Below are 17,781 nucleotides of genomic sequence, written 5' to 3'. Positions count from 1 at the left end.
CCCACTAGGTCTCTTTGTTCCCTGACACCTAAGCACTTCCATCACCTTCTGCAGAGGTTCTTAATGATGTTTGTGCCAGTCTGGTGACTCTATAGACTCCTTCTCAGAATAGTGTCACTCAACGTAGCTAAGAGATCATAGAATTGTTAAGGAAGTCAAATTATACTTACACGTAGCTACTGAAATATTTTTAGATACATTAGGTAGAAACTTCATTAATTCATTAAACAATAATATATCAATAAGGGAACCCCTACTTTCTGTTCGTGATAAACTCACAGGCTCTGACTGCTAATACTATCGTGGGGTTTGCTTTTATTCTAATGTAGGAAATTCTAAATTTAATTCAACCAAAATAAGCATGTATTTTATTTCATCTCTTCAAGTTTATAGACCTCTTGAATTTTATTCAAGGGTGCTTGTTCGAATAATCAAATAATCTTTTTATAGAGCATGTCATCTTCTCCTTAAGTACCATTAGTAGCTGCCAGTAACAGCTATACTTTTTAGCCTGCAGTCTAGGCTATCAAGTGTCTTTCTGGGACCTTCTGCCTCTATTTACTCAACTCTTCAAGTAATAGATTCATTAATTCAGTCATTTCTGCAACCAAAATACATTGAGTCCTGTACACCTGGTGCTGCAAACACAGCTGTGGGCCAGACCAAGGAAACTAGCAGTGGGGAAGTGATACAGGCTGGGACCTAAAGAAAGAGACAGAGCTGAGTGCAGTGGCTCCTGCCTATGATCCCAGCAAACTGGGAGGCTGAGGCAGGAGGATTACAAGTTTGAGGCCAGCTTCAGCAACTTAGTGAGACCTGCCTCAAAATAAAAAGGACTGGAGGTAGCTCAGTGGTAAAAACACCCCTGGGTTCAATCTCTAGTACTCGAGAGACAGAGAGGGTGAGGGGAGGAGAGAGAGACAGAGCCAGGCAGTTAAGCAGGTGGAGGCAGGTAGGTGGGTAGTTGGGACTTTTAGATAGGGGAACAGCAAAGTGACCAATATCAATACTGTGCCTACTGAGTGCCAGGCGAAAATGGCTCTTTCTCTGTGGGTCAACTTGTGGTGTTCATTTCATCAGGCCTGGGGGAAAATGGTTTGTGGGCTTGTCTGTGTGCCCCTTGACTGGAAGACCCTGGGGTCGGGAACCACACTTCCCCACCTTCCTCCCTCCCCTTTGTGGCCCCGGCATGAGGATGCTGATTTGGTCCTCTTTTGCACTCTGCAGGAATCACCCAGGAGAAAATCAACGAGATGCGGGCGGCCCCTGAGCAGCAGATGATCGCGGACATCCATTGTATGATTGCAGCTGGCCAGGACCTTGACTGGATAGATGCCCAGGGTGCCACATTGGTGAGAAGATGGGCCAGGCTGGTTGGGCTGGGGAAAGGTAACAGAACCAAGACCTCATAGACTTGGAGTGGACCAGCCCCTGGTGGTCAGGGCTGGGAGTCAGGAGCCCTGGATGCTAGGCTTGGATCTTCTGTGCACACGTTCTGTCTCCAAGATCCTTCTTCACTGCAGGCTCCTGGTACCCCTCTTGAGCAATCCCCTCCTCCAATGATGTCCCTCTCTCAAGGACTGATGCCACAATTCACCCACTCACCTGTGCCATCTTGCTTTGCACTGTCCATTCCCTGCCTTAGTGTCTCCTCTCCTCCCCCACTGCCTTCCCTCATCAGCTCTCCCTGATTCTGCAGCAACAGCCTCTCCTCTGGGCTTCCTGTCTTCAGAAGCTAGACACCCCCAATCATCCATCCATCATTCCATCCACCGTTTATCCATACAATCACCACAGTTATGAGCACCTCTCATAACTATCACTTCACAGTTAGGAGCACCTCTTCTATCACATGCTTTCTAGACAAAACAATGGAACCTTCTTCCCTCTCTCATTTGCCTAACTTTCATTTGCTTAACTCCACTTCTTGCAGCCAAGTGTCAATGATTTAGGGAAACATCCCTGTCTTCTGCTCCAAGACTCTCAAGCATCCTGGAGCTCACGACTATGGAGAGACAGTCGGCTTCTGCAGCCGCTAAACTGAAAACAAGGGCATGGACTTGGAATCCCACTCCCACAAAGGCTGAGCACTACACCGAGCTTAGGCTCTGTGCAGGTCATGGGCATCCAGGGGTCTCAAGTTCAGTAGGTAGAGCTCCATAGTACCAAGGTCCCTTCATGGCCCCTCAGGGATGACCTGGTGGGCCAGGAGAGATAACTGTAGGACATCTCCTACCTGGGTTCAGAACTCTGACCCCTACTTCACACTCATTTCTATCAACTGGGTCCATGCTTGGATCATCTGCTCAGCCTAAAACTTAAGAATAGGGTCACATAGTGAGATTGAATGCTTCTGGCCTCAGGGAGGCCCTCCAACCCGGGCGAGGCACATATTAGGTCTCAAGTCTTCCCAGAAAGCTTGAGATAATATATCTTCTTCCCAGGAATGTTGAGAGATTAAGTGAGATTCTGCATGTAGGTGCTCAGCACCAAGTCTATAAACTCAGCAGATCTTAGCAACGATCAGTCTCATATTAACAGTGTCACTATCCCACTCATGTCTTATATTCCCAGCCAAGTACCGAGCTCCAGGGCTCAGCACTCTGTATGGGAACCACAGAGGAGAAGAACTCTCTTTGCCTTCTCTTCTAGATCTGTATTCCAGATTTAATAACCCTCTGCAATATAGCTGATATTCTCACCTCATTCTATTCTGTTCTGCTGGCCTCGAAGATGCTCTGGGATGTTGGTGGGGGTGAGGGATACCTGCCTGCAAATGTGGGGCCATCCCCCGGGGAAGGCTTACTTTTTCCCTCTCTTCCAGCTGCACATAGCTGGAGCCCATGGATACCTGCGTGCAGCTGAGCTTCTCCTGGACCACGGAGTCCGTGTGGATGTGAAGGACTGGGATGGCTGGGAGCCCCTGCATGCAGCAGCCTTCTGGGGACAGGTAGTTCACACTGACAGGGATGTGGGGGAAGCCAGCACAAGGACATCCTACTGTCAACAAGTCCTTGAGCTGGCAGTTGGTTCAGAAAACCCACTCAAGGTGTTGACTACAGCAGGTACGTGGGATGAAGACTCAGGGAGTTGTAAAGACATTTGATCAGTGGTGTCTTAGTGAAATGATAATCAAATTTTCCCAATTAGAAAACTCCCATCACTTCTGCATTGAGTATTTTCTCCATTTGTTTCCCAGATAGGATTGCAGCATACACAGTCCCTCCTCAGATTCCTGACAGCTCTTGAGTCACAGCCAGCTCCTCCTCCTTCTCCCCATTGGTGTGACCAAGGCATGAGGAGGGGCTTCCACGCCCATGGCATCTTCCCGGGTCTCCCCATGGCTCCAGGTTGAGGATCTTCCCTGGGAATCAACTTAGATCCACCGTACTTTGCATACCTGCAATCCCAGCTACTCAGGAGGCTAAGGCAAAAGGATCATGAGTTCAAGGCCAGCCTGGGAAACATAGCAAGGCCCTGTCTCAAACACACAAACAAAAAAATCCCATGAAGCCCTGGTTTGATCTCCAGCATCATCAAGTTAAAAAAATACAACTAAGAGGCTTGGGCACCCTCTGCCTCCTAGGCTTTGTGATGCCTGGTCAAGGGAACAAGGGCTTCTTCTCGTGTTTCAGATGCAGATGGCAGAGCTACTGGTGTCCCACGGAGCTAGTCTCAGTGCAAGGACTTCCATGGATGAGATGCCAATAGGTAAGTCCAGACAGTACCTGGTAGGCATGGCGTTTCAATGGGTGAAAGGATAAATGGATGACTATATGGCTGAATGGTGTGGGATGGGTGTGGATTTAGGTAGATGGATGATGACTGCATTAATAATGATAGATTAATGAACAGATGAATGAATAGATGGATGGATGGATGGATGGATGATGTTGATGGGTAGATGTGTTAATATGTAGCTGAATGGCTGGCTGGCTGGCTGGATAAATGGGTGGGCAGAGGATGAACCTAAGGATAGATAACTAGGTCAACAGGTAGATGGATAGGTGGATAAAGGATTAGGTAAACTGGGTTGTGTATGTTTCTCAGTTTCTTTGTATAACTTTTTGCTTGAGCCACAAGGATGAGGTTATGCTATTTCTCTCAAGAGACTCTCCCGGAAACTATCAAAGAGGAGTAGGAGTCCCTCTGTCCCAGCTGGGAGCCTTGGCAGCTATGACTGTGCATGACACTGGGGGTTCCCATTCTTGCCCTCTTCTAAGGATGTGGTTATAGCCCAGGAAATATGCCTGGCCTTGTTTTCTCCCTCCTGTGTGCCCCAAAAGGCTTTGCAGCTTTCAGTGGGCTGGGGTGGTGGCTCCTCTTGCCAGGGGTACCCTCTTGGGCCACAGGTCCCTGCTCTGCCCCTGACAACTGCTTTCTCTGCCCCCCAGACCTGTGTGAGGAGGAGGAGTTCAAGGTCCTGCTGCTGGAGCTCAAGCACAAGCATGACGTGATCATGAAGTCACAGCTCAGGCACAAGTCGTCCCTGAGCCGGAGGACATCCAGCGCGGGCAGCCGTGGGTGAGTCAGGAGCAGGGCAGCTCGAGTCCCCCTGCATGCCCTTGCCTGTGGTGCCTGGGCACAGCCTCCAGCCCCCGCTCTGTCCCCTCAGGAAGGTGGTGCGTCGAGCCAGCCTTTCGGACAGGACCAACCTATACAGAAAGGAGTACGAGGGCGAGGCCATACTGTGGCAGCAGCGGAGCGCAGCCGAGGATCAGCGCACCTCCACCTACAACGGGGACATCAGGGAGACCAGGACAGACCAAGAGAATAAGGACCCAGTGAGTGACCTCCCACCCCACCCAGTGTCAGCCATTGCCTTGGGAGAATAGGGCCAGGCCTGGTTTTTCCCTTTATATGAGAACCTTCAGAGGGAAATAGCTGGCTCTTAAGCAGCTGGATCCCGTCCGGTTGTGGTGGCTTCTGTAGTTAATGTGGTGACCCTCGGGTGTGTTAGAGCTGGGAGCTTGGGATGCAGGAGGGAGATAGTGACTGCCATATGCCTCCTTATTCTCCAGCAGATCTGGTTTGGAACTCTCCAGAAGACAGATTCAGTAGGTTGGTCATCCCGGGAGCTAAGGGACCTCTAAGAAGCCTGTTCCAGAAGCAGCTAGTGGGCCTGGGCTTTGAAGTGCTTTCCTGTAATGTGCATATTAATTTCCTGTGGCTACTGTAACAAATTATGGTGGCTCAGGTGTTCCTTGACTTTTGTTAGCATGACTTCAATCTCCACCTCTGTCTTCATAGGCCTTCTTCCTGTGTGTCTGAGTCTCTTTTTTCTTCTAAGGACACCGTTGGATTAGGGATCACCCCAATCCAGTATGACCATGTCTTAATTTAGCTAATTAAGACCCTATTCCAAATAATCACATCCAGAGGTCCTGGGTTCTGATCAACCCAGTAACAACATGATCAGGTCTATGCGTGGCAGCTGTCTTACTGATTGGAGAGGACAAGTTTAGGGCTAGAGCAGAATTGTTAAGCAGAAGGGAGAAGCTAGCTGTACCTTCAGTGATTATTCTTTCTGGCAGTGAACAGATGAAACACTCCTGGAGGATATTGTTTAGGGTGAGATGCAAAGTGATAAGTTGCCTGGAATGCCCATGGAGGTCACTCTCAGACTGTCTCATTAGCATGAGTGAAGGCACCTGCCAAGGGAATGCTGGGTGCAGAAAGGGTACAAGGGCAAGCCCTGTTCTGCCCAGCCCTAAGCCTAAGGGAGGGAAGGAAAGAATTGTAGATCAAAAAATCACATTCACATGTTTCCCAGCTATGCTTTATTTTTTCTCTGTGGTTGAAGCGTATCTTATGTATGGTATAATATTCAAATCTTAAGTGAGTTTTCCAATTTTTTTTCAGTTGTTGATGGACCTTTATTTTATTTACTTATTTCTATGTGGTGCTCGCACATGTCAGGCAAGCACTCTGCCACAACCCCAGCCCTTTCCAATTTTTTTTTAAAATAAATGTGTGTGCTTAGATGAATCTCTAGAACATTATCACCCTTGAAGGATCCTGTGTTCCCTCTCTCCATCAATCCCTTCCCCTACCCCCTATTTAATTTTGAGTGCTGCGATTGGTTTTGCATATGTATATGTATGAATAGATCTGTGCGGTATGTTGTCTTTTGTGTTTAGCTGCTTTATGTCTGCATCCATGTGTGGCATATAGTACCAGATCATTCTTCTTTGCTCTGTGGAATACAGTCAGCCTTCCATATTTGTGGGTTCTGCATCTTGGATTGAAAATATTTTTTGAAAGGCTATGCCCATACTGAACACGTACAGATGCTTTTCAAGTCATTATTCCCTAAACAATGTAGCATGACAGCTATTTACATAGCATATGTATTGCATTGAGAAGATATAAAGTATACAAGAGGATGTATGTAAGTTATATGCAAATGCGACATCATTTTATATGAGGAATTTGACCATCTGAAGATTTTGGGATCCACAGGGGGTTCTGGAACTAGGAACTACACTTAGGACTGATTCTGTTGTTGTAGTTGTTAATCTCTGGGCTTCCTCATCAAGACTATAATCTGTTTGATTTTATATAAGGCAAATAGATGGGTTCATTTGCCTCTGGGGATGGATTTTTCAGGCCTGGGGAAAAGAGGAGGTGCAGAGAAAGCATGGCCAGAGCAGGACCACGTCGTCACCTTGCAACCCACCTCCAGGCAGCTCTCAGCATCCAGGGCCCCATGCAAACTCCAGCCCCGATCCTGGAGGAAACGAGATCACAGGACACAGCGACAGAGTTCAAAGCTTGTTCCTTTTCCATCCCTATTCCTTTCAAGGCTTCAGGCGTTAGCATGTGGTAGTCTCTAAGGTGGGAATTCTCAAAGTGTGGTCCCTGGACCAGCAGCATCAGCATCACCTGGGAACTTGTGAGAGGAGCAGATGTCCAGCCCCACCCCAGCCATACTGAATCAGCAGCCTTGGCCTGGGGTCCAGCTGTGCTTAACCAGTCTTCAGGTTTGATTCTAATGACACAAGGATTTGAGAGCCCCTTATCTGAGGGGGTATTTGTTCTGCTTGTCCCCAACATTAGTTTCCCACCATGGCTCTGGCCTGTGAGCCCCCCACCTGGGGCCGAGTTTGCTTCACTTTGTTTTTGGGTTTTTTTTGGTACTGGAGATTGAACTCAGGGGCACTCGGCCACTGAGCCATATCCCCAGCCCTATTTAGAGACAAGGTCTCACTTAGCACCTTGCTTTTGCTGAGGCTGTCTTTGAACTCACAATCAAAGTCAGCCTCCTGAGCCTCTGGGATTACAGGCGGGTGCCACTGCACCCGGCTTTGCTTCACTCTTTGGCAGAGCTAACTCCCTAGTCCTGGGCACAACCACGGTAGGCTCTTCAACCTGTGGTTTAACTGTGCAACAAAAATAACCTGAGAAGGCCTGGGGTTGTGGCTCAGTGGTAGAGCGCTTGCCTAGCATGTGTGAGGCACTGGGTCCAATTCTCAGCACTGCATATAAAAAATGAATAAAATAGAGATCCAACAACAAATATGTATGTGTGTGTGTGTGTGTGTGTGTGTGTGTGTGTGTGTGTGTGTATCACCTGAACAGATTTTTTTCTTTCTTTCTTAAAAAACAAAAACTCTTAATGTTGAGGCATGGCCCAGACTTATGAAACCAGAATCTCTGGGGTGGGAACCCAGGCGTTGTATTTATGAGTTTCTTTTTTTTTTATTAATATATTTTTTGAGGAATTTTAAGTTTGCAGGAAATTAGTGGAAAGTGTAGACAGTTCTTATGTATCCCTTCTTCATGCTCCTGAGATTCCCCTTTATTAATATCTTGCACTAATGTAACACATATATATCACTGATAAGCCATTGTTGGGACACTTATTATTAGCTAACACCTCCAGTTCACAGGAGGTGCACTATGGGTTGTACATTCTGTGAGTTTTGACAAATGCAGAGTGTCACACATGCATCTATCATATACCACGCAGGGTGCTTTCAGTGTTCCCCCAAACCCATGGTGCTCCACCTATTCATCTTCCTCAAACCCTGGCAACCTCTGATCTTGTACTGTCTATGTAGTTTTGCCTTTCCCAGTATGGTTATATGGTTAGAATCATGTAATATGTAGTCTTTTCAGGTTGTCATTATATATATCTGTCACTTTGTATCCATGGGGACTTGGTTCCAGAGGAACCTCCACTGATACCCAAAGCAGTGGATGTTCAAATCCTTTATATAAAATGCATATAACCAGGCAGTCTTCCCATTACTTATGGAAGATGATTTATAATACCTAATACAATGTAAATGCTACATAAATTGTTATGCTGTGTTTGTCTAAAGAATAACCCTAAGAAAAAAGTCTGTACATGTTTAGTACAAACAGAATTTGTTCTGTGTTAATTTTTTTTTTGATCCAAGGTTGATAGAATCTGCAGGTGCAGAACCTGCAGATAGGAAGGGCTGACTGTAAATGTCTTTTTGATTCTCCAGATGATTCCAATGTGTATCCAAATCAGTTTCTTAGGTCCTTGCTACTCAAAGCATCAGCAGCAAAGTGTTACAAATGCTGTGTCAGGCCCCAAACCAGATCTATTGAATCAAAATATGTATTTTAATAAGATCCCCATTAAGATTTGCACATTAAGGTTTGAGAACACTGAGTTGGACTATCAAAATCTGTGTGCATGTCCCCTGCTTTCTGTGATATGGCATTGATCTGCCTGCTTGGTTCAGAAGGAGCCATAAAAAAATAAATAAATAAACATACTATGGAAAGTGTCTGTCCCAATGTTATATTTTAACCTAATTTTATGTTTCCTGGGGATCATTCCATGCCAACATGTGGAGACTTCCTTCATTCTCTTTACCAGTTGCAGAACATTGCAATGCAGGGGCTGGTCACGATTTTTGCTTTCCAAGAGATGACGTGCAGGCCTTTATGTACCCATGAGGGAGTTTGTCTGTGAAACAAGTCCTAGAAACAGTCTTGCTGGTGCACAGCATAGATCCTTATTTTTTTTTTATTTAATTTATTTTATTTTTTAAATACATGACAGTGGAATGTATTACAATTCTTATTACACATATAGAGCACAATTTTTCATTTCTTTGTATATAAGAATGTGCACACCAATTCATGTTTTATACATTTATTATTTTTTTGCATTACAGTTCTTACTACACATATATACCACAATTTTTCACATCTCTGTTTGTATATAAAGTAGGTTGACACCCAATTTGTGTCTTCATACATGTACTTTGGATAATGATGTCCATCACATTCCACCATCCTTGCTAATCCCCTGCCTCCTCCCTGTCCCTCCCACCCCTCTTCCCTATCTAGAATTCATCTATTCCTCCAATGTTTCCCCTCTCTACCCCACTATGAGTCAGCCTCCTTATATCAGAGAAAACATTTGGCATTTGTTTTTTTGGGATTGGCTAACTTCACTTAGCATTATCTTCTCCAATGCCATCCATTTACCTGCAAATGCCATGATTTTTTCTTTTTTAATGCTGAGTAAAATTCCATTGTGTATAAATGCCACATTTTTTAATCCATTCATCCACTGAAGGGCATCTAGGTTGATTGCAGTTTAGCTGTTGTGAACTGTGCTGCTTTAAACATTGATGTGGCTGTGTCCCTGTAGTATGCTGTTTTTAAATTCTTTGGGTATAGTCTGAGGAGAGGGATAACTGGGTCAAGTGGCAGTTTCATTCCCAGATTTCCAAGGAATCTCCATACTGCTTTCCATATTGGCTGCACCAATTTGCAGTCCCACCAGCAGTGTATGAGTGTACCTTTTCCCCCACATCCTCACCAACACTTACTGTTGTTAGTCTTCATAATAGCTGCCATTCTGACTGGAGTGAGATGATATCTTAGAGTAGTTTTGATTTGCATTTCTCTGATTGCTAGAGATGATGAGCATTTTTTCATATATTTGTTGATTGATTGTATATCTTCTTCTGTGAAGTGTCTGTTCAGGTCTTTGGCCCATTTGTTGATTGGGTTATTTGTTTTTTTTTTTTTTTTTTTGGTGTTTAGCTTTTTGAGTTCTTTATATACCCTAGAGATTAGTGCTGTATCCGATGTGTGAGGGGTAAAAATTTGCTCCCAGAATGTAGGCTCTTGGTTCACCTCACAGATGGTTTCTTTTGCTGAGAAAAAACTTTTTAGTTTGATTCCATCCCATTTATTGATTCTTGGTTTTAATTCTTTTGGTATAGGAGTTTTATTAATGAAGTTGGGGCCTAAGCCCACATGATAAAGATTAGGGCCTACTTTTTCTTCTATTAGACACAGAGTCTCTGGTTTAATTCCTGGGTCCTTGATCCATTTTGAATTAAGTTTTATGCATGGTGAGAGATAGGGGTTTAATTTCATTTTGTTGCATATGGATTTCTAGTTTTCCCAGCACCATTTGTTGAAGATGCTATCTTTTCTCCAGTGCCTGTTTTTGGCACCTTTGTCTAATATAAGATAATTGTGATTTTGTGGGTTAGTCTCTGTGTCCTCTATTCTGTACCATTGGTCTACCAGTCTGTTTTGATGCCAGTACCTTGCTGTTTTTGTTATTATTGCTCTGTAGTATAGTTTAAGTTCTGGTATAGTGATGCCACCTGCTTCACTCTTCCTGCTAAGGATTGCTTTAGCTATTCTAGGTCTCTTATTTTTCCAGATGAATTTCATGATTGCTTTTTCTATTTCTATGAGGAATGTCATTGGGATTTTGATCGGAATTGCATTAAAATAGCTTCTTATTTAAAAAAAAATATTTTTTAAGCATGTGTGAGACCCTGGGTTCAACTCTTAGTACTGAAAAACAAAGCAAAAAAAAAAAAAAAAAGGTGCTTAAGTCTTTTAAAATTGACTTCTAAAGAGCTGTTGATATACTTGGAAAATTAGCCCCTTCTTGTCACATGTTTCCAGTTTTTCCTGTGTCTGTTCACTCTGTGGAGTATGCTTTCTATCCTTGCCACTGTCACTTATATGTCCTTGTTGGTGTCTGGTTTCTGGGCAGTGGCTGTTTTTCAGGCTCTTGTTATGCAAGGACCATCCAGCACCCCTGGACAGGAATCTCCATCATGTGCAGTGGGGCTTTGCTGAGAATAGCGAGGAAGGATTACAAGTGATGGGCAAATCCAACTGAAATTGACTCATGCAACCAGCGGAATTTGTTGGCTCATGTAACTGAGAAAATCTGAGCTTAACTGGACCTAAGAGCTCAAAGCACAACATGAGGATGCGGTCTCTTTCTTTCTCTCTCTTTTCCTTTATCCTAATGGTGGCTTCTCCCACAAGCAGAGAAAGCACTTTTAACGTGGCATCTCCACAGCCCCCTTTTACACCATTCTTGCCTCCTGCAGTTCCTACGGAAACTTCTTCTTCCAAGTTGTTCTAGCAAAAGTCCTGGGGTAGAGTTTCACTGAATCACCTTCAGTCAAGGGCTCTTTCCTGGACCCATCCCTGTAGAAAAATATGTGCACTAGCCAGGCCTGGGGTCATGGTCCAGCCCCTGGAGTGAGGATGGGGTTGTTCAGCTCTTCCAGAACACGTGGATGTGTGATGCCCTAGAGGAACACAGAGGCCCGATGACCCAGGTAGAGAAAACAGATGGAGAATGCGTCAGAATGTCCGTGCCCTCTGCAGAGGTGCAGTGGGTCGTGGGTGCAGCCCCTCTAGCCAGTCGGTAATGCTGTTCTTCTCACCCTCAGAACCCCAGGCTGGAGAAGCCCGTGCTGCTCTCAGAATTTTCTACCAAGATCTCCCGGGGTGAACTGGATGGGCCTGTTGAGAATGGCCTCCGGGGCCCAGTCAGTGCCTACCAGTACACACTGTCCAACGGGGATGTCTGGAAGGTGCACGAGGTGCCTGACTACAGCATGGCCTACAGCAGCCCCAGCGTGGCTGACGCCACCCCGCCCTGGAGTGGCTACAAGGAGCAGAGCCCCCAGACGCTTCTGGAGCTAAAGCGCCAGCGGGCTGCAGCCAAGCTGCTCAGCCACCCCTTCCTGAGCACCCATCTGGGCAGCAGCATGGCCAGGACTGGGGAGAGCAGCAACGAAGGCAAGGCCCCCTTGATCGGAGGCAGAACTTCACCCTACAGCAGCAACGGGACCTCCGTGTATTACACGGTCACCAGTGGAGATCCCCCGCTCTTGAAGTTCAAGGCCCCCATGGAGGAGATGGAGGAGAAGGTCCACGGCTGCTGCCGTATCTCCTAGTCTCGGTGTGCTGGAGGAGAGAGATGCCTCCGGGAGGGTCCCTGGAATCCAGGCCAGCCCAACTGCCCTGACTGGGGAGGCATCACAGGGCAGCCGGGGAGAGGTGGGCTCTGCCTTCCATAGGAATGCGGACCCCACCCCTCGGCAGCTGTCACAGCGTCCCCACTCCCCACAGTTCTGCTTCTTGCTGCATTGTCTGCCATCTGAAACACAGTGGCCGCGACTCACTCTGCTGCCAGACTGGGGGAGGGCGGCTTGGGACCTTAGTTCTGTTCTAGATAAAGGCTTCTGAGGATCAGTACTCCCATGTCTCTTCACACACACACACACACACACACACACACACACACACTCATGGACTGTCAATCCACATGTTCAGGAATGACACCTGGGCTGATGGAGAGCCGGTGGGGCTGAGAATTTGTGGGCCATTCCCAAAAGGACTGAAGTGAAGACGGTCTTGGCACCACAGCCAGGTGGCTTAAATGGGAGGAACCTGCGAAGCTGAGACCCACAGTCCTGCTCAGAGTTGTACCAGGGTCCTGGGCTACCATCCACACCTGGCAGGGACAGGAAGTCTTCTCTATGTTCAGGGGAAGCCAGGGTGAGATGTGATGGGCACATCCTTGCTGAGAGCTGCCCTCCTGTCCATATCAGGACACAGGAGCCGTGTGACCACGTAGGGGCTAAGTGGAAAACCAAGCCATTCTACTCCGATTTTGCTCTAGGTGGAGGTATAAAGGGGTGGGATGGAGAGGGATGCAGCAAAGTCAGTGTTTCCAGATTACATTTGATGAAAACATCCTTTTAGGCTGTAAAACTCCAGGTTGGAGGTAACTGAATTCACTTTCTCCCACGATGGTGTCAAGATCAGGTTTACCCGTTGGTGTTGGAAAAATGAAGCTAAGCCAGGAGCTTTGGTTAAGAGGCCCTTTTCCAGGGAGAGGGATGACTTAATTTCCGAGAACATTTCTGGTGAGCAGTGACAGAGCCTTGCTAGGCCCCCAGCCCATCTCTGTAATTGATTCGGGTTGTTTTGGTCCCGTGCATCTCAGCTAGCCCTCCTCAGACTGAGCCACCAGGGTGAGCAGTTGGGAAGCCTGTGCCCCACGTCTTCTGCCTTACATATCAGTCAAGTGTGCAGAGTGAATGCTCAGGCCCCAGGCCCCGCTTTGCCTTTTCTGGAATGTTCAGTGAGAGGAGTTTGCCAGTTAGCCCTTGTGAGTTCCTGCCTGGCCCCAGGGCTCCCAGCCTGCTCCCACTGGGGTAGTGGTACCCCAGGCTGCAAATCCAAGGTGCCCATGGCCAACATCCTGTACTGCTTTCAGGAGAGGAGTGGGCTTCTCCCTGGCCCTACAATGTCATAGCCCTGGTTGTCCTGATGCCATCTCACCATTGCATTATCTCATGAGCCCCTTTGAAACTCTCGCCCTTGAGTCAGGCGCCATCCACAGGCTCAGCCAAATCCTACTGGTGTAACTGACAAGCTGCAGGTTTGTTTCCTGCTCTGTGCGCCTTTATTTATCCTAAAACTACCTCCTTAGAGCTCTGAAGGAGCCTTCTAGGTCCAGATTCTGATGTGGGGAACAGATCAGGGATCCCTCTAACCTTCTTTCTGAGCCTGTGAGAATTCTCCCTGGGTCAGGGGACTGGGGCTGGAGGAGCCCCCGCTTTGTGCCACAACCTAGTAATGGGGTCTGCTCTATGTCAATCTCTGTCCTGTCTGTGGCCCCCATGGCTCCTATATCCCAGAGAGGAAGCAGGACCTCAAGGGGTCTGGTTGATGCTTTGCCAAGAGCACAGCAGCTGGGCCAGAGAGTGGCCCTGGTGGCTGCAGGAGCAGATCTCCCAGTACCTGGTCACCCCACCCCAACTCCAGGTCAGAGGAGTCTAGGGCACAGGTGCAGCATTGGAGACTGAAGTCAGGTGTACATGACACCTCTCGCATCTCTGGGGTCTGGGAGTAGAATCTCCATCAACTCAGCATATGGCAAAATCAGGAGAATATCCAAAAAACCATACTTCTGGCTTTAAAATAGTATGCAGCTCCACTAAGACTGAGATGCCTCTGTGGCTCACTTGGCCTACAAGGTGGGGCATGCCTGGGCAGCCCCCCTCCTCAGGAAACAACTATGCAGGTGTTCTGATCTTCCTGAGCAGGGGCCAGAGACTAAAGGCATCTACTTCCCATATTGAGCCCTCCCGGCCATTCCCTCCTTCCTTCCCTCCTTCTTCTGGGTCATTCCTCTCCACCCAGAAGGCTGGGAATCCCAGCTGATTCCCCCATAGGAGCTGACCTTAGAGATGACTCCAGGGCTTTAGCTCTGATTTTCCATCAGGGATAAATGTTCCCTATTAGGACTTTGAGTCCCTGGAGAGCTCTTCCTGGTGGTGGTGGTAGTGGTGGTGGGGGTCTCCTGAATGTTGAGGGATGAGTTAGAGAACAACCTCCAGTGAGTGAACCAGGGTCATCAGTTCGTTCATTCATTAACTTCATGAGTAGCTGAAACATACAGGCAGTATGTCAGGTTCTGCAGAAGGAGGAGGAACAAAGATGGAGTGAGGAGAACATTTCCTGGTTTTCATTCCTTCAGGACCACAGACATCAGCAGCCCCACCTGGTTCACCGGAGCAGAGGGACTGCATCCTGGCCCAGGGGCCCCATGCCAGTCAGCTTCTGGAATCCTTAAGTGTGTGAATCCTTTTAACTGAGAAATACCTTCGTGGCCAACCCTGGATAACATTTGCCACTGAGTGAAGATGCTGGATCTAGGGTCCCAGGCAGACACCATCCCAAGTTCATCAGGAACTTTCAGAGTCAGCTGCCTCCAGGCCAGCATCCCTAGTGGGGATTGTATAATAGCAGTCTGAGGTCATCGTCTAGAAGATAAGGAGTCTCCGGGTTTTGCTGCCAAATGCATCACTGGTCTTAAGTCATTGTGTCTTGCTTATCTATCATAGCCCTCCTCCCCCCCCACTCCACCAGTGGGGACTGGGAGGGAAAGCAGCTCCTACTTTTAACATCAAATCTTTCCTGTGAATCAGCCTCTCTCCCTGGCAGGTGTGGATCAAAGAGCTGGGAGAAACTTGGCAAGGTCCACCTGATGCCCAGCTCCCGCTGAGACCCAGGTCTGGTGGCAATTTCTGGCAGATTGAAGGAGGCTATTTCCAAAGCAGGTGCCGCCTGGCTCGCTGTGAGCTCTGGCTCTTTCTCCCACCTTATGCCCCAAACAATTGGAAATTGATGGTTATCTCCAGATGGTGAGTTTCCTGCTCAGGGAACCTGAATGAACCCTAGGCCCAGGTCTACTGAAGACTTCCTTCAGGATATAATTTTCCATCAAATGTACAGCTCTGCACTGTTTGGTCAGTTTCAAAAAGCTTAGAAAAGTAGACAAAGATGTGGCACCTGTCCCGGCCTACCACAAGTTTGCTGGCTTTGTAATAACATGCAACTCTTGGTTCTTGGTGTCTGGCACTGTTTGATTCGGAGCTGTCTCTCCCACCTGCTCTCCCAGAGCAAAGATGCAGGGGTAGTTTCCAGAAGGGCGCTCCTTACAAGATGCCCAGAAAGACTGTATGTAACCCCTGCTATTTGGGGCCTGGGGTTAGCCTCCCCTTCCCCAGGGCACACAAGAGCAAAGGGTCACATGGTCAGTGGACAACTCAGCAGGAGTGACTCCCTTTGCCAGAAGCTGTGGTCCTCTCCTCCAGAGGGAGCTCTTGTTGGTTGGAGGGCCTGCTTCCTGTGGGCATTGCAAGTGCCACTGTGCGGGGCCTGGCTCTGCACACCCAGGAAACAGTCTGCAGACCCCCAGCCCTCCGCAATAATTCACCAGACCAGAAGCCACTGATGTACAGAGAACACTTAAGAAAAATGTATTTTATGTGAAAAAAAAGTTAAAACTCTGTATACTGTATCAGCAGCTTTGTGTAAAAATGGCAATCAAGAGAGTCTAATATATTTAAAACTTTTTTTAAAAAAAATATCCTCATGGATCTTTGATATTGTATTGAATAACTTCCTGGTAACTCCTTGCCATGTGGCAGCGGTGGGTCTCATGTCCAAGACTGGGCCCAGCCACATCCCCAAGGGGCACATGCCCCTGGAGTTGCTTCCAGCTGCCAAGGCCTGTGACACAATTCGCTGTTAAGAGTTTTTAATTAAGATTATTAAATTCCTTTTAATAACATCTGCTAGTGTGACTGTGGTTATTGCTGGGGACTGACTTGGACCAGACTGACTTGAATTTGCAAAGTCGTGCAAGAATGGAGGGTAGGTCATGGTCCCTGGAGGCCCCTGAGTTCTGGGGACTCCGACACATGGCTGATGTCTTTCTAGATTTGGAGATGGTGAAAACTGATGAATTCAAGAAAACACAGGCATTTGGAAATGAACTTGATTCTGTCATATATTGCCTTTGAAATTATGTGAGGCCCTCTAGTAGCATATGATATTGCCAATATTTTCAAAACCTTGCCTGAGGACATACTTATATGTAACACTGGGTCCCCCTCCTCTGTTCCATGCATGGAGATCACTGACTTGTCCTGTCCCTTCCCCCACCCACTCCAGTCCTCCTCACTTAGCTTACAGTGGGGAAGCACAGTCCTGTATAGTCCTTCACCTTATTACAGCAACACAGAAAGCCCTGGTTTTATTCTCCCCCCCCCCACCTCCATCAGCAAGATGAGCATAAACAAGCTATGTGTCTGCACAACCCCACACCATGGCCCCTGTCCTTGTCACATATAGAAGTTCTTGATGTCTTGAAAGAGGATGGAAAGGGCGTTCTCTTGTAGCCTTCTGGATGCTGGTTCCCAGAGCAGGGACACAGAAGGCTCCACACTTGGGCTTGAATAACTTCACAGACTGGGGATGGGGAGAGGCTGGGAAGAGAGGAAGGGGTGTTTTAGCAGCAGAACTCATTCAACTATTTTAGAAGTTGGAATCCGCTGACATGGATGAAGTGCTTTACAATTGCACACATGCCTTCTGCCCGTTTACCCAAAGAAGATGAAGTCCAAAAATCAGCTGTTGGATTTAGCACTGTGGGGCTCATGGTGACCTGACAAGAAGTTTTGGCAGAACAGTGGGACATTAGAAAGCTTGATTAGAAAGTTCAAGAGAGAATTGGAAGGGGAACTGGACAGTCATTATAGACCACTTATTTGAGGTTGTAGACTGTGAAAGTGAGCAGAGAAATGGGGGTGGGTAGCTCTAGAGGAATGTAGGGGCAAGAGAGGGTTGTTTCAAGATGAGCTATACTTCAGCATACTGTACTGTTAGGAATGAATCAATAAAGAAGTGAAAGTAGCAGGGTGTGGTGGCTCACATCTGTAATCAGCTTGAGAGGCTGAGGCAGGAGGATCACAAGTTCGAAGACAGCCTCAGCATCTCAGCAAGGCCCTAAGCAACTCAGTGAGACCCTGTCTCTAAATAAAATACAAAAAGGGGTGGGGACATGGCTCAGTAGTGGAGTGTCCCTGGGTTTAATCCCTGGCACAAGAAAAATACATAATAAAAAATGGAAAGTGACGATTCAGGAGAGAGGGGAGAATT

The 17,781-nt window shown here is 47.2% G+C and overlaps 1 protein-coding gene across 3 annotated transcripts in view; it reads left to right on the top strand.

The window, feature by feature from the left end:
- The window catches only part of PPP1R16B (protein phosphatase 1 regulatory subunit 16B), a 102,515-nt gene extending 86,117 nt beyond the window's left edge, over window positions 1-16,398 (top strand). For all 3 annotated transcript variants that reach the window (XM_081289086.1, XM_081289084.1, XM_081289085.1), the window contains exons 6-11: window positions 1,228-1,352; window positions 2,825-2,950; window positions 3,636-3,711; window positions 4,395-4,524; window positions 4,616-4,784; window positions 11,709-16,398. In XM_081289086.1, coding sequence (XP_081145212.1) covers window positions 1,228-1,352; window positions 2,825-2,950; window positions 3,636-3,711; window positions 4,395-4,524; window positions 4,616-4,784; window positions 11,709-12,218 — 1,136 coding nt within the window. In that variant the 3' untranslated portion in view covers window positions 12,219-16,398. The remainder of the gene's footprint in view (window positions 1-1,227; window positions 1,353-2,824; window positions 2,951-3,635; window positions 3,712-4,394; window positions 4,525-4,615; window positions 4,785-11,708) is intronic.
- Window positions 16,399-17,781: the final 1,383 nt, after the last annotated feature.

Source organism: Spermophilus citellus (assembly GCF_964194105.1).
Source record: "Spermophilus citellus genome assembly, chromosome: 4".
Classification (NCBI taxonomy): Eukaryota; Metazoa; Chordata; class Mammalia; order Rodentia; family Sciuridae; genus Spermophilus; species Spermophilus citellus.
The sequence above is the reverse complement of the archived record's forward strand: the minus strand, read 5'-3'. Positions and strand labels throughout refer to the sequence as shown.